Below are 17347 nucleotides of genomic sequence, written 5' to 3' on the forward strand. Positions count from 1 at the left end.
TTACTCGATTAATCGATAGAATTTTCAGTCGAATACTCGATTACTACAATATTCGATTGCTGCAGCCCTAATTCGGTACATATAGCCAGTTTTAATATAGCTACATTTATTAGTTTGTGCATGGTTTAGTTCCAGTATCATTGGAGTGGGAGTAAGCTGTTTAATATAGCTACATTTATTAGTTTGTGCATGGTTTAGTTCCAGTATCATTGGAGTGGGAGTCAGCTGTTTTCAGATGGTATGACTAGTATATTGGATATGTATATGTATATTGTTCATGTAAAACAATCAAACAGCAGTCGTGATCGAAGAATAACAAATAGAAAGGGCTCAAATCAATAATTGACTGTCGCTTTAAATTAAAAGCCCTGTGATTTGGTGCGCAGGTCGAGTAACCTTCAACCCTAAATTTTTAACCAATCAGAAGCATCATACTAAATACACGCAGCCAATTAAACGTGATAGAGGAAAATTTAAAACCTGCCCCCAATTCCGGTAACAGAAGCCCAAACGAGCAGTGTTAGTGGGTATTTAAGTCACGTTTAGATTTTATTTTGTTTTAAGTACCGTCGTAAATTTAGTGTTTGGCTCCAGTTTTCAGCCATGGCGTTCATGGAAATCCGCAGTAAGGTAAGAGACGCTTTTTTAAAGCGCTAAAGGGGCTGGTGACAGCGTTTTAAAGGGCATGATTTTGTTTTGCGTATACTATATGACCTTGTAGTGAAAATTAAAGCTTTCTTTTTTTTTTGACTCACCAGGTCCAATTGGTAGAAAACCCTCCAACGATGAGTAAGCCATCTACAGTTGAGACGAGGCGACCTGCGCTTGTCGAACTAACTAACGTGCCCGCGGCAGAAGTCAACATAATGGTAAAGGTAGTACAAGGATAGGAAATTGAATACACATGACATATTATATTAATGATATCGGAAATCGTAGTTAAATGACAAGGTAGTTGTCTCCAGAAGATTAACTCGTGGTAGGTAAATACATCAGCATCGCCCACACCTCCTTGGCTGCAATGCAAGTGCGTATGTTAGTGTTGTATCGGTCGCGAACGATTCGTTCTTTTTGAACGAATTGTTTGGGTGAACGAGACCGAACCAATCACCATCTGCACTGATTCGTTCTATGAAGTTGGTGGCGCTTGTTCGCTGCGTGGGAGGGCGTTGAGCAAGCGGCAGCGTCTTCTGACATCGCACACGACCAATCAGACGCCAGCCTCATCGCGGGCAGGGGAGGGAGCGGAAACAGAATCATGGCGTATGTCACTCATTTCCACGTGTGGCCAATAAGCAGCCAGCGTGCAGGCAGGGGGGAAAGACTGAGTTTTGTCACTTCCCGTTCAGTGATTCGGTCCTCCGGTTCCTGACCTAGCTTGCTGCTAACTTGACTTTCCAGTAATGACTATGCGGTGAACGAGTCATAAAATGAAAGGAAACGACTTTGTCACATATTTGTTAACGTGGAGCCTATCAAATGCTGCTCAAAAAGACAAAAACACCACACAAATCTAGCGAGCATGGTTTAGTGTTCTACTTTTCTCAACAGACTCGGGACTGTGCCTATGACGATATACTATCAAATTTACAGTAATTTAAAACACGCGTAGCTACGAGGCAAGCAAAACCTGAGCTGCGGTCGCGTGACGGCAGTGAAGCGGGCAGAGAACTGTCACTATATGGAGGCTTCATGGCAGCGATATGTACCTCATATGTGCACAGAAAAAAAATAATATTTAGTATGATCACCATAATACTGATTTGCAATGAAACTGTATATACATGTCAATTTTTTCCGAGTGTTTTTTTTTTTTTTTCCCCGTGTCAGAGGGTGTCGGTTGGTTTGACAAATTATGTCAATCCGTCCATCATGTGCTACTCAAGCGCCCCAAAAACAAAGCGCGCGGACACGGGAGATGTCGCAATATGTCTACATTTTTCTTAACAGACTAATGAGAGTAGAAAGGCGAAATCATAAAGCAAACAATTATTTCTCGTCAGCATTTGACGATCTGAGATGCGGGGACGACAGGGGAGCTGACCGGATTATTTTATTTATTAATACCAGTGCAAAAATTCAAAACGATCATCTTAATAATAAAAAACAAAAATACAACAGAGCGAGAGGTTAATATGATGTGTTGGCCGTTCCATAATTAGAAATTAAACTTTCGATTTATTTTTATTTTCGTGACAGCAGGCATGCCGCGTTGGCTGTTAGCAGCAGCATTGTATATGTGAGCAAGATCATGCTAAAGAAAGTCCGTGCGCCCCCGACCCCAAACCCCGACTTCCCCCTCAAAAGGAAAATGTTTAACCGTGTCCTAATTCGAAATGCAAGCACGAGCCATGACTTTGAGCCCATAGAACTAGGACAGACGACGCGGAAGTTCTCCCTCGCTTTTGCAGCAGCGGGAGGGAGACGAGGCTGTCTCTGAGAGCAGAATGATATCGCCTGTCACTCATTTCTGAAACTACGACGAGTGGTCAATGTGCAAGAGAGGGAGGGACCAAGCAATGTCACTTCCCGTTCAGTTATACTGCGAAGCGGTCTTTGGTGATTCGTTCGGCAACGTCACTTCCCGTTCACTAACCGAACGATTCATTTGGGTGGGGAGGGAGATGAGGGGGGCGAACGATTCGTTGAACGATTCGTTTGAACGAATCGTTTTACTGAACGAACCGGAATGGATTCGTTTACTCAAGTGAACGACAGATCCCGTCACTAGCGTATGTTTGCATAGGGACGGTGTTGTACCGAAATCTGCGATCCGTCAGAATCTGTGACGAAGGAGGGCGATGTTGCCAACAGCAAGGCCGACAGCAACGACGAAGTGGAAACGAAGAAGAACACTTACGCTAACGACGTGAACTGCTACGTAAACGAGGCTCGCTACAACTTGCGAGGCTTATTTTCCCTTTCACGGTATTAACGTCGTGACATTGGATCATGACATCGTTACTAAGAAAATGCTTTTAAAGTTTTGGATAGTTCATGTGAATTTTGACATTGTGAAATAGTCCGCTGTAATAAATTGCTATTATTCTTCATCTTGATGAGGTTATTATGTAAATATCCCATTAAATAAATTACATAAAATGTATGGCTTTTGATGTTGTGAAAATGTGCGCTTTTCTAAATTAGGTACTGTATTGGATTTGTGAAATTATGGAATTGTCCGCTCTTATAAATTACTTTCATTCTTTTAATTTATGACTCTTCCACACATGCACTCACAATTTTAAATGCATAAGGATAATGATATAAATATATGCCGTAGTCTGTGATTGATCTCGCTGTATTTTCCTTATGCTGTTGCCCAGCCCATCAAAGACAAATCCTTAGTAATCTGACATTATTTTACCGTCATCTGAATATATAATACCTCAAAACGACCTCCAGAAACTATATTTTTATTGTCACAACCTCTGGTAGGTGCAGACGTGGCTGTCAGAAATTATGATCCTCCCTATTGTGTCTAAAATGAAGTCACCACTAAGGCTCTCTGCTGATTTTCTGACACCCCCCCCCCCCCCCCGCCCCCCATACTACATCTCCTCTCAATTGGACCCCCAGAGTTTGTACATTTTGTCATCACTAAACATCACAGGAGGATCACAATTTCTGATAGGTGCAGATGTGGCTTACAGAAATTGTCAGCATCAGAAAATGTGATCCTCCTGTATTGTGTCTAAAATCAGTCAAGTCACCCTTAAGGCTCTTTGCTGATCTAATGATAGTGATGTTTAGTGATGACAAAATGTACAAACTCTGGGGGTCCAATTGAGCGGAGATGTAGTATTGGGGGGGGGGGGTCAGAAAATCAGCAAAGAGTATTTTGGACACAATAGGGAGGATCACAATTTCTGATAGGTGCCGATGTGGCTTACAGAAATTGTCGGCATCAGAAAATGTGATCCCCCTGTATTGTGTCTAAAATCGGTCAAGTCACCCTTAAAGCTCTTTGCTGATCTAATGACAGACCCCACTTCCCCCAGTACATATTTTTTCAATTGGACCCCCAGAGCTGAAAATTGGGTTAATCGGCTATCGCAAAAGTGCAAGAGTCAATGTTACAGCCCCACCTACAGTTGGGGAGGATCACAATTTCTGACAGCCACATTTGACCCTATCAGAAAATGTCATAATAAAGTGTACAGACTTTGGGGGTCAAATTGAGACAAGATGTGGTAGGGGGGAGTAGGAATAGTGTCAGGGGATCAGGAAAGAGTTTTAAGAGTGTTTTGATTGTTCTTAGACACAGTAGAGGAGTATCACTATTTCCGACAGCCACATTTGCACCTATCGGAAAATGTAATAATTAAATATACACCCTCTGGGGGTCCAGTTGAGAGGATATATAGTAGGGGGGAGTTGGGATGGTGTCAAAAGATCAGCAAAGAGCTTTAAGAGTGACTTGATTGTTCTCAGACACAGTAGAGGAGTATCACCATTTCCGACAGCCACATCTGCACCTATGAGAAAACGTGACACTATAAATATAGTATCTGGTGGTCGTTTTGTGGACACATGCATTCAAATGACAGTAAGGGAATGTCAAATAAGTAAGGAATTGCCTTCGATGGGCTGGGAAATAGCATATGTAAAATACAGCGAAATCACACACTAACTACCGCATTTACATTTATATCATTCATTGTCCTTATACATCGAAAATTGTGTATGCGTGAGTGTGTGAGGAAGAGTAATAAATTCATAATGTAATTTATAGGTGCAGATAATTTCATAATCTCAGAAATACAATACAGCAATTAATTTATTAGAACACACATTTTCACAACGTCAAAAGTCATACAATAAATGTAATTCATTGAAGAGGATATTTACACAATAACCTCGTCAGGAAGAATAAGAAGAAAAATCGCAATTTATTGCAGCTTAATATTTCACAATATCAAAAGTAATCTATTCAAGCAGAAATTTTCGAAACATCAAAAATTCATAATATACTGTATGATATAGCTACTGTATGTGATTTTTTGAAGCAGACATTTTCCAAATGTCAGCGTCATGATTAAATATCATGACGTTTATTCGGTGAAAGGGAAAATAAGCCTCGGCAACTTCGAGTGAATAGCCTCATTTACGTAGCAAATGGCTGTTTACGCCGTTAGCGTAAGTGGCCTTCTTCGATTCCTCATCTTCGTTGCTGTCGGCCTTGCTTTTGGCAACATCGCCCTCCTTCGTCACAGAATCTGACGGATCGCAGATTTCGGTACAACACCGGTATTGTTCCCACCAACTTTTAAGCAACCCTATTTGCATTATATAATGGCTTCAGTTATATAGGTCATTTAGATTGTCTTTCCATTTATTGCAAGAAGAATTGACCCGACCATTATTAAGTTAATTACAGTACTTTCATTACGTTCAGACTTACATTGACCCCTTTTCACTTGCTGAATGTGTCAGTCCATTTTTCCCCCCTCAAACGCACGTTTGATTGGCTGATGACATGACACCATCACCCCCCCACACACACACACACGCATTCATAGCCAAACAGAAATACAACATGCCGCCTCCTCTGCCCCCTTTGAAGACGAGGTATATTAGAAGTTTTTTTTTCCCGCCAGCAGAAGCCACTGTAAGTAATGTAAAAAGATGTCAATGTTGTGGAGGTGGGGAATACACCACTAATTTTGATACTGAAAGTCCATCCTGCATCAGAGTTAGCATAACATTAATCTATGTGAATTTCTCGAACTCAAGGAGGTAGCTGCGTTGAGAGAAATATCCTGCTGTATGTTTTCTACTGTTAATGTTAATCAACCTGGAAGAAAATGTAGTGAACCAAGGATTACCCCTTTATAGATGGATTATAGAATTGAATATTAACAAGTTTGTATTTCTTATGTATATTAATATAATTTGTGTTCAAATATTGCAATTTAAATTTGCTAATAAAATCCAGACTTTTATTCTGGAAGTTTTCAAAATGTTTCTTTAGTAGTTTTTGAAGACAAAGGTTTGAATCGAATGGTGTATCACCTGAACCAATACACAGGAAAGTTAGTATAAGTCAATACAGATTTATTTTGCCTTGATCATTTAGCCTATCAAATAATTAGATTCATATTGGTGAGAAATGTTGTAAGTGTTCCGTTCCAGCAAAAAAAGTGGATATGCAAGTTATGCTGTTATATCGTCCCTACCAATGTTGAGACCAAACCTACGCCCTTGGTGCAATGCATGTGACAATAACAAAAGTTTTGTTGTTGTTGAGTTTTTTTTTTTTTTGTATTGACAGTCTTTCCACTTGCATTTCAGTCCAAACCTTTCTGCCTCCAGAGAAGGGTACAAGGAAAAGCACCTGGAATTCTGAAAGTTCAAGCAGTGCATCCACTTCCGGTTCGAGTACCAGCAGACCCACTTCCTTTGGGTTCCAAGTAAGCCTGGGCAATATGACGAAAATGGTTATTAGGATTCAAAAAAATGTTCTTATCAGTCGATATCGGTAAAAAAAAAATATATATATATATATATATATGTTTTTTTTTTTTTTTTTTTTTTTTTTTTTTTTTTTGGGAAGTCTGATTTTTTTTCCACTGACTGTAAGTTGACAAAACCAGAGGCTGCTTTAACCAATTTTTAATGTCAGTACAAAGATGCATGCATGGTGACAAACTACTACACAGCATTTCACCAATATGAGGAACTTTGTACAAAATTAAAAGTTAACAACATGCAGAACAATGCACAGGACGTAATCAAAATGCACAACATTGCCTAAAATCTGAGGAAGACATGCAATCCCAAAAATGTAATAACCATAAGTAGAAAACTAATTTTTATTTACACTCGGCAACATGTTAAAACCTTTTGTGCATGAAGTCTTACGGTGGCTGACAATGTCAACTAAATGAATAGACAAAAGAAAATGTTCAGCTTCCAGAATGTGACAAATAAACATGACAGCCATTGCTGTAAAGGTTACGGGCCAGAAAAGTAAGTCTGTCCACAATATCAGGCTTTAATGCTGCTCTGTGACAGGTCACTTTCACTCCTACAGTGCTGGCCAAAAGTATTGGCACCTCTGCAATTCTGTCAGATAATGCTCAGTTTCTCCCAGAAGATGATTGGAATGACAAATGCTTTGGTAGTAGTATCTTCATTTATTTCTCTTGGAATTAAAAAACACAAAAGAGAATTAAAAAATGAAATCATTATCATTTTACACAAAACTCCAAAAATGGGCCGGACACAAGTATAGGCAATTCTTCTTTGGGCAACTGCTCCAGGTCTCTGAGATTTGAAGGGTGCCTTGTCCATACTGCCATTTTCAGATCTCGCTACAGGTGATCTATGCGATTCAGGACTTGACTCATTGCTGGCCACTTCAGAAGTCTCCATTGCTTTCTCTCAAACCATTTTCTAGTGCTTTTTGAAGTGTGTTTTGGGTCATTGTCTTGCTGAAAGACCAATGACCCCTGAGGGAGACCCAGCTTTCTCACACTGGGCCCTACATTATGCTGCAAAATTTGTTGGTAGTCTTCAGACTTCATAATGCCATGCACACGGTCAAGCAGTCCAGTGCCAGTGCCAGAGGTAGCAAAGCAAGCCCAAAAGAACATCAGGGAACCTCCGCCATGTTTGACTGTGGGGACCGTGTTCTTTTGTTTGAAGGCCTCGTTTTTTTTCCTGTCAACTCTATGTTGATGCCTTTTCCCAAAAAGCTCTACTTTTGTTTCATCTGACTAGAGAACATTCTTCCAAAACATTGGTGGCTTTATCAGGTAAGTTTTGGCAAACTCCAGCTTGGCTTTTTTATGTCTCTGGGTCAGAAGTGGGGTCTTTCTGGGTATCCTACCATAGAGCCCCTTTTCATTCAGATGCTGACGGATAGTACGGGTTGACACTGTTGTACCCTCGGACTGCCGGACAGCTTGAACTTGTTTGGATGTTAGTCGAGGTTCTTTATCCACCATCCGCACAGTCTTTCGTTGAAATCTCTCATCATTTTTTTCTTTTCCATCCACATCTACTGTATGGAGGTTAGCCACAGTTCCATGGGCTTTACACTCATTGATCATACTGCGTACGGTAGACACAGGAACATTCAGGTATTTGAAGATGGACTTGTATTGCCTGGCTCTGCCAGACTGTTCTCCCTATATTTTTCAAACACTGAGAGTATAGTCTGGGAACCAGCCCATTAACGGCCTCTCGAGCAGGTACAAAATCAATCGACAAATCAGATTTGTTTATTTGCGTGACGTGTTCTTAACGAGCAACGTCACTCTAGCGTGTCGAAAGTCGTCTCTACAACAACACAGATGGTGAACGGGAGAGCCGAGAATATGTTCCAGTCCACAGTAAAATCAGTTTTAAATTACCAAAAACACATCGACACGAGTCATTGACAACAGTCTGTCTCGCGCTAGCCATGTTGAATAAACTCCGCTCTCTTCGTATGTTTACTTCCGCGCGCAAGTCCCTCGTCCTGCCCTCGTCATTTTACTAACATCACGTCTGCCCGTCGCTGATTGGTCCACTCCGTTGTCTGTTTGCTGTGGCTTGCTCCGCCCTGGAAATTGTATCCGCGTGAATGGTGGCCAGACTCAATAGCTGGAACAGCGGTGAGTCTGGTGTACCAGGCAAGGACTTGCAGCCTTGAGATTTCCCATGCTTCCTCATAATTTTGCTTCTCAAGTCCTGAGACAGTTTTTTGGTCTTCTTTCTTTTCTCCATGCTCAATGTGGTAGACACAAGGACACAGGACAGAGATTGAGTCAACTTTAATCCATTTTAACTGGTTGCAAGTGTAATTTAGTTAGGTAAGTAAAAGGTGCTGTTATTTACACAAATTAGAGAAGCATCACATGATTTTTTTCAAGGGTGCCAATATTGTAGTCCGGCCCATTTTTGGAGTTTTGTGTAAAATGATAATGATTTAATTTATTTTCATTCTCTTTTGTGTTTTTTCATTGCAAGCAAAATAAAATAAGATATTACGACCAAATCATTTGTGATAGCAATCATTTTTGGGGAGAAATTGAGCATTATCTGACAGAATTGCAGGGGTGCCAATACTTTTGGCCAGTGCTGTATACTGAATACCTGCTCAGAGTTGGCGTTCACGTTGCACCAGCGCCCCCCTTCTCCAGTGTTCGGATGGTGTAATTACTTAAAATCTATAGAATTTTATCGAAGGTTTTTATTATTTCTGTTTACAAAAATCATGATATTAATTATTCTTATCGTTTTATCGCCCAGGGTTAGTTCCCAGACATCTGCTGATGTGTGCGCGAAGGAGGAGGAGGCACAGCTATGCCAGTCTTTCTCCAACACCTTGCTCCAAGTGGAGGATGTCGATAAGCAAGATGGTGACTTACCCCAGCTGTGTTCTGAGTTTGTTAAGGATATTTATAGATATCTTCACAACCTGGAGGTGACCTTTTCTCCCTCAGCCCGCCTCATTGCACCATGGAACACAATATATTTAGTGTCTTGCTCCTTTTAGGTGGAGCTGGCTGTACGTGCCAACTACATGCAGGGTTATGAAATCACTGGGCGCATGCGAGCGCTTCTTGTCGACTGGATGGTCCAGGTTCATTCCAGGTTCCAGCTGCTTCAAGAGACTTTGTATCTCTCTGTTGCTGTCCTCGATCGGTTTCTCCAGGTAGGAGGAGGCAGCTCCAATTGTACGCATTTTATGGAGTTTTGTTATGTGAAAAGCCAAATTGGCCATCTTGCTGCAGGTCCAGCCAGTTTCTCGCAGGAAGCTGCAGCTCGCCGGTGTGACTGCAATGTTGGTTGCCTGCAAATATGAGGAGACATATCCTGTGGCAGTTAATGACTTTGCACATATCACCGACAACGCGTTCACACGGACTCAGATTTTGGAGATGGAGCAACTTATTCTGAGGAGCCTCAAATTTCAGCTCGGACGTCCTCTTCCACTACATTTCCTCAGGAGAGCTTCAAAAGTTGCTAATGTGAGCGTTGTAGTCATTCCCTCAAACCTCAGGTTAAGTTTTCCTGTGTACTAAGGGGTTCCCGCGGGTCCTTAAAAAGTCTAAATAATGCCTTAATTTTAAAGTTCAGGTAATCAAGGTGTTAAATTGTCTTTGATGGAAAATTGCGGTCTGTATTACGGTAAATTTCCAGACCATGCGTTTAATACTAGAGAAATCACTGTCGTCTGCCGTAAAACATTTTGAGTGTGTATTATTTTATTAATGGCCATGCACTAAATACGAGAGTTTGGGATTATCATATATTATACGGTATATTATCCGCAATCCCAGAGTATGTCAGGGACTTGAGTGGTCGCCATGACCCCATTTCCTATTTATTCGCAGTTGTAAAGGTGATCGGGAATATGCAGAGATGGGGAAGTGCAAATATAATCAAAAATGGATGAAAGAAGGTTTATTTAAGAGGTGGTTTGTCTCTGGTGAAAATAAGTGCCCGGTGCAAAGTAGGGATGTGACAATATATTGCATAGGTGATATATCGCATTACCTTGTTGACCAAAAGGTTATCGATATGTTCCCACCAAAAATCGATATAGCGTTTTTAAAAAAGTGTCACAGTTTGCTACCAAAATCTTCCATTAGAATAGTTTTAGCTCATTGGCTGCCATTGACTGTGCTAGACATTGTCATTTTGACTAGATTGGAAGTCAAGCGCCATCAATGGCACTGAAACCAGATCATTCACAGCCTTTTGTTGGCATTTACAGGTTCTTGTTGATTTTGAGTCACTTCCTTTTTAGTAACCCAAAATCAACAGGAAATGACCTCTAAATGCCCCCAAATCAACAGGAGGTTACCATTTTATACCTCAACAGTCCAATCCATTTGAAGTGGAAGTGATGGAACCCTCTCACTTCAAATGGATTGGACATCTACTAGTGATAAACTCATTCCAATTCACATCAGAAGGATGAAAAGATCTTGTTTTTCTGTTTATTAGTTGTTTTGTACAATATCCTAGTCTGATTCCCTGACCAATGGCCGCTAATTGTTGTATTGCCACATCGTGAGATCGTTATCGTTAGTTTGGTATCGTGAGGTACCCAGAGGTTCCCACCCCTAGTGCAAAGTCAGTCTGCAAAAAGACTATTTCGTATGGGACATTGGGGGTCATAGCCGCCGAGTCGCGCATTAGAAAAACACCAGTTACAGTGTAATATAATCAGTTTTGCATCAGACATTCTTGCGACATTTTTTTTTTTTCCTTGTAAATTTTAGGTCTTAAACATGTCTTTAAAGCATGAAATTTGACTTTCAAAAGGGTGCAAGAACCCTGAAAATGCATAAATGTCTCCCTTGGGTATGTTTTCTCACAGTCAGACATTGAAAGGCACACACTGGCCAAGTATCTGATGGAGTTGACACTCACGGACTACGAAATGGTGCATCATCGACCTTCGGAAATTGCTGCTGCAGCCCTGTGCCTCGCTCAGCTGCTCTTAAACAATCTGCCTTGGGTGAGTCAGATTTAGGGATGTTCCTAATCACCTGATTGAAAGTCGAGCCCGAGAGCGTAATTTTTAGAAGATTGAAATCAGGTGAAATATTGTAGATCCGGTTTTCTTTTAAAGGTCTACAAAGCTTCAAAATAAGATGTACAACGATAATGTATCGTCTAAAGAAATAAAAAAGTATGTTTTGAACTATGCAACTATGCAGAACTTCAGAATCGGGTGAAAAAGATGTTTTTAAGTTATTTTTTTCTTAATGGCTACAAAGCACAAAATAGTCAAGATGGACAAGGGTATCCTTCAAGGGAACAAAAAAATGTTTTGTAATAATTGCTCTGACATCAGATTGGGACTCTCAATTAAGGGAGTGCCAAAAAATCGATTATTAGATGCATCGCGATTCGGCACGTGACGATTCGATTACGATTCATAAATGTTCAAAAACAATGATTTTCCCTAATAACTTTACGACAGCCGCTAGGAAATTTAGGACACATCTGCCACTCGGACACCTTTTGACGTACGCACGTACGCACGACATTATGATAGATGCACCTGGTTACTGAGCGAGAGATTTACTCCTTTTCACCAGACTTGAAAATAAATTTGTGTATGAGTAGGCCTGTCGCGATAACAAATTTTAGTGTGGGATAATTTATATCATAAATTATTCTGATATGCGATATTATAGCCCCCCCCCCCCCCCCCCCATTTAAAAAAAAAAACCAATTTACAATAACACAGTGAGTAAGAATACAGTATATATTAATAGATCAAGTACACCCATTTAAACGCGATAAATATTTACACTTAAATTCAAAAATACTTTTAAAGAAATTACAAAACAATAGACCATACCTCTTAAGTAAAAGACAACAATATTAATACCGCACAGAAACACAGAATAAATAAAATGTTTTTCAAATGAAAAAAATAAAATTGCACTTAATAACTGAAGCATTTAGGCAAATGAAAACTTTTACCCTATTTTTTGTTTAGTTTATTTATTTGTTTGCTAATGAGGAAAAATTAAATTGCAATCATATAAACATGCATTTTAGTGCACAATATTTATGTGCCTACTTATTACTGATCTGAAGAAATGTTGTAAAAAAGTGCTGAGAACAATCTTTACTGTTTGTAAGGTGAGGCGGGGCACGCTGTTGATTGCTACAGCTCTCATAGCAGCTAGGTTTACTACATGAGCAAGACATCCTATTTGTGGTCCGAATCTATCTGTGTCATGTACTGAATTAACAATATTTGCAGCAATATCTATAGTCACTGGTATGGTTTGATTTGGCCTTCTTAACTTCCATTCAGTCATGGCGGTTTATAATTCATCGATGTAGTATATGGACTACGTGTCTCATAATCACTCTGGGCTCTCGTAGCCAATGGCATGGGACGTAGCACATCTAGTTTGCTATTTCATGATTTCTAGTGTGTGCGCGCATTAAAAAAGTTAGCAAAAGCCACAGAAGTCACGTCTGCTCATTACTGCACAACACCAGCATGTGACAATCGACTTTCATAAACAAGACTAGTTTGAAGCACAGTGCTCTTAATTTGCCACTCAATGTTCATCATGTCCATTCAGCTGACCGTTGTCAAAGCAAGGTTGTTCGTAGCAGCCAAGTCGGTAAAAATGTTTTGGCAGACTTCGTTGTAAATATCCGGTGTTGTGCCGAAAAATAGCCACCCCGCGTTATATGTCACCCCTGACGGGAGCGCCCACACGTCAACAACACCGGCACGCTGGAGATGGTCCGCAGTCAATCCGGAGCACTGACGCGGCCGGTATACGTTGAACAATAGGATATAATGAGAACGATTGGCTCCGGCGCTATTTTTTTTGCCGGACCTGGAACGAAGATGCATTTTGCGCAGTTGGTAACAAGGAATCCGAACTTTTAACAGCACGTCAGTCGCACGATAAATCGCAGCGGAAAAATTACCGTCATTTTTATTTATTGTGCGATAAATGGTATTATTGCATATTGCGACAAGCTTATGTATGAGACAGGTAGGGACCCGGCGGTCGCGCTTCTGCACGTAAGTTAATTTTTAGAGCGAGAGGGGAAGAGAGATAGTTCATTGCTCCTTGTCTTTTGTTGTCCAGCAGTAGTTTCAAGTCATGTCAATTGAAAAATGTCCTGAGTGTGTTGCTAAGACCCGTGTGCATCTATAAGAGGTGAGTACGCGAACCCTCTTGTACTGTTTAGCCTTTATAGTTGTTGTTTTTGAGATGTTAACAGTTAGCGCCAAGCTAATTAGCGAATTCGTTAACGTGTATTTCCATTTCCATTTGTGCGTTGTTTGTTGGTGTACAAAAGTTACTCCGCATGCAGAACGTTTAAAACCAGGATTAAGTACAGCGGTAACACTACAAACATGCGAACTAGTACAGAAATCTGTGAAAACAAAGTATATGGGTTAAAAGTCTTATTTCTAAAGACACTTTTTTTGTTTCCAGAAAATGTGGAATTCGTTCCACCAGTGTAAATGTTATTGTATTGTTGAGAGAAATAAGTACTGCAATTGAAACTGCTAATGTTTTTGCACCTTCTTGTGAAAAAGAGTATTTCAAGGTCAGCTGTGTGTTGGATGGGCATGTTGACAAATAATTACTGCCTTTAAAATATTCAATGTTTTTGTACTTTATTGTTTAAAAAAAAAAAAAAAAATTTTTAAGGGCAGCGTTTTGTTGTGTGGGCATGTTTCCATCGTTCCTGTTCAATCAATAGGATATTTTAAATAAATAATGGATATAAATTTGTTTGGCTACTTAATTAATTAGTAATGTACGGTGCATAGATAATCGTAATAACCCTGATCATCGTCAATACCGTGATCATCGTTCAATAATCGAATCGTAACACCCTGAATCGTAATTGAATCGTGGGGTGCGTAAGATGGCACACAGCTACTCTCAATAGTCGAATCACAATACAGGACCTGTATTGTGATTCGACTTTTGAGAGTAGCTGAGGTTGTCCCCGGTTTACAGATGAGTTCCGTTCCTACACTGGTGACTTAACCTGAATGTTTCTGCATAAATCAGAATTAACCCTTTCAATAGCCCTAAAAATCCCCTATTATACATCATTGTACTGTCCTCCCCAAGATGTTGGCGCTAAGTCCTAGCTAGACAGCGAGCTGAGCTCCGAAATGACGATGTCAGACGTCCGTGTGGTTTGCTGAAATTATTCAGCTACTCATGACATCAACACTATCTGAATGAAACTAAAATAAAAATGAAATTAGTTTAATCTTCAAAAACAGCAATTCAAATTCTGAATCTGATGCAGCACTAACAATCCACACAAACGATTAGCATGTATCAGTAAGCGTCCGCCGTACATCATCAAAAATAATCAAATAAACTCACCCCAAGTATTTGACAATAATCGAAAATGCACAATAAACAGTACAAAAGGTGTTATATACAGGTGTTGCGTCTGCGGATGCTTCACAAGCAACACTTGTGCGCTCAGGCATGCCGCTGTAATCTTTCCCCCTACTCTCACTCTCTCTCTCTCTCTCTCTCTCTCTCACTCGGCTGCGCGGTTTCTTCGTGGGAGCAAATGCGCTCTTCCTCGTGTGTGTGCACAAATAAGTTCTTCTTCGTGTGTACATGCGCGCTTACTCATGTACTACCTGCTCTATGCTTCCTGCGCCAAAATAAAAGCATGCATCACAAAACAAAAGTCATCATTATTGGGGGAAAAAAATGACTGGAGACAAAATGGCAAACGAGACTCCGGCGTTGTACATTTGAAATCATGTAAGTCGGGTAAGCCGTAACCCCGGCACTACCTGTATTCGTATGCATTGGGGGCCTGATTTGTCTTTTTTTTTTTGTTTTTTTTTTGATGGTATAGTTTATTTAAAAGTACAGTATTTGTTTTGCTGTTCCAGTCAGCCACACAGGAACACTACTCTACATACAGCGAGGCCCACCTGAAACCCATAATGTGGCATATGGCCAAAAATGTTCAGATGGTTAATTGCGGAAAAACCAAGTTCCAGGTGAGGGGCTGCTGAGCACATTGAAGTCAATGGAAAAGCACTGTCTGAGTAGACTCTTTGATTCTCTGCAGGCTGTCAGGAACAAGTTCTCAAGCAGCAAGTTGATGAAGATAAGCCTAATTCCCCAGCTCAAGTCACCACTCATCAGCAACATGGCAACAGCTGCTCAAAACACTTGTTGAACCCTTCAGAATTTTTCTGAAGCAATTTGTTTTAAATCTCATATTAAACTTTTTATTTGGGTGGACAATTTGAGGTTTTAATTGGGAGTTGTTTGTTATTTGTGTTTTAATGCGTGACCTTGTACCTTAAATATAAAGACAACACCTACAGTATTTCATGTCCATCTCAGCAGATCGAAACCTGCTTAATAAATCGAAAAATAACACAATTTCATTATTCTGTTGTATTACTATTCTTCGCCCTGATGAACTCTCCTAAGTATCCTTGAGCAAGATACTGAACCCCATGTTGCTCCTGGTGCTGCGTCACCAGTAGGTGAATAGTGAGATAGTGTAAAGCGCTTTGAGCGCCTTGTTAGGTGGAAAAGCGCTATATAAGTATAACACCATTTACCATTTACCATATAGGGAAGAAAATAATAAAAGCCAGTATTTGCAGGAAGTGGCCAACTGGGGACTGCCGTTTTCTAAATGCCGGTACAATTTTAGCCAATTAAATGTATGATAGCTTCCTCAAAACGTCTTTAATAAATCAATAAATAAATCATAAATCAAATGCACATGTGGTGGACCCTATCTGAATATACTGTATGTGCGTGGGTATAACTGAATTCACAAAATGGCTACACACGTAAGTGGTGTCATTTTTGGGTATAAATGTTATTTTCTCCATTATCGGGTGTCTAAAACGTTCCCCATCTGTATACTTGAAAGCTCAATCTGTTTTCTTTATGGATATTATTTTTGTTTTCTTGTGCATTACTTTCAAGCATTTCTTTTTCATAAAAACGTTTCTGCCTGATTCTGTCTTCAAATCAGCTTTCTAATTTTTGTTTGTCCTTTTTTTCCCTGCTTACATTGTAACTGCTTGCTTTTAAATCTTTGTACCGAGCCCCTTTTTATGATCAAATGTACTAACTTTCCTTTTGTCTGAGCTATCCACACTTGGTAATTGTGACAATGGAGACTCCTTTTCAATCATTTTTACTTATTCATATTTAAAAAAAACATTTTTATTTTTAATTATATATTTGAATAATATGTATTAAATTTGACTTTTAAAACTTTAATTATTCTCTTTTCATTTATTGTGTAGGCCTACATGACAAAGTGTGTTGAAACACATGCAAGGTCAGCACCACTGAATGAAGACTCATTGGTTTGGTTTGTATTGGTTAATAGCCCAGATATCAGCAAGAAAAAAAACCAACTTTGTTATAGATTTGTCAGAATGAATTAAAAAAAAAAATAGTCATATGCATGTAGAGTTATATAGGACTTGGTTGATGGCTGGATTATTCATTCCTATCATTTATTAAATATGAAATCAACTGAAATATGCATGTAAATTACCATTTGGAAGATGGATAAATTTGATCTTAAAATATGATTCTAATTCACATAATAATGCTATTTAACACTTTTTTTTATCCTGTCATGGGCACTTTAAATTTAAAGTGGCATTAAAAAGCATTAAATAAAATTTGCTGGTACTTGTAGAAACCCTAGTTCAGCTCAAGATGTTCAGCTGTGCTCAAAATTCTCTGCTTGATCAGCTTGCTCTGAACACCGCTCCTCACCGCTGCTCATTTATTTAACAAGGGGCAGGATCCTATTAACATACAATACATTCACTCGTGATTGGGCAGGTCTACAGAATACTCATCTATGTTTGCAG

At 39.7% G+C, this 17347-nt stretch overlaps 1 protein-coding gene across 3 annotated transcripts; it reads left to right on the forward strand.

Moving 5' to 3' along the window:
• The first annotated feature begins 466 nt into the window (after nt 1–466).
• Nucleotides 467–16632, forward strand: ccnb2 (cyclin B2). Of its 3 annotated transcripts, none has more exons than XM_057837671.1 (9): nt 467–630; nt 759–875; nt 6295–6413; nt 9241–9415; nt 9488–9646; nt 9726–9962; nt 11321–11461; nt 15377–15487; nt 15559–16632. In XM_057837671.1, the coding sequence occupies exons 1-9, from the start codon at nt 604–606 to the stop codon at nt 15667–15669; spliced, it is 1197 nt and encodes a 398-aa protein (XP_057693654.1). In that variant the 5' UTR covers nt 467–603; the 3' UTR covers nt 15670–16632. The 3 variants fall into 3 exon arrangements, with proteins under 3 accessions (XP_057693654.1, XP_057693672.1, XP_057693664.1); XM_057837689.1 differs by having other exon boundaries at nt 759–869; nt 6316–6413; XM_057837681.1 differs by having other exon boundaries at nt 759–869; nt 15559–16631.
• The last annotated feature ends 715 nt before the right edge of the window (nt 16633–17347 follow it).

This window comes from Corythoichthys intestinalis, chromosome 1 (assembly GCF_030265065.1).
Source record: "Corythoichthys intestinalis isolate RoL2023-P3 chromosome 1, ASM3026506v1, whole genome shotgun sequence".
Taxonomy (NCBI): Eukaryota; Metazoa; Chordata; class Actinopteri; order Syngnathiformes; family Syngnathidae; genus Corythoichthys; species Corythoichthys intestinalis.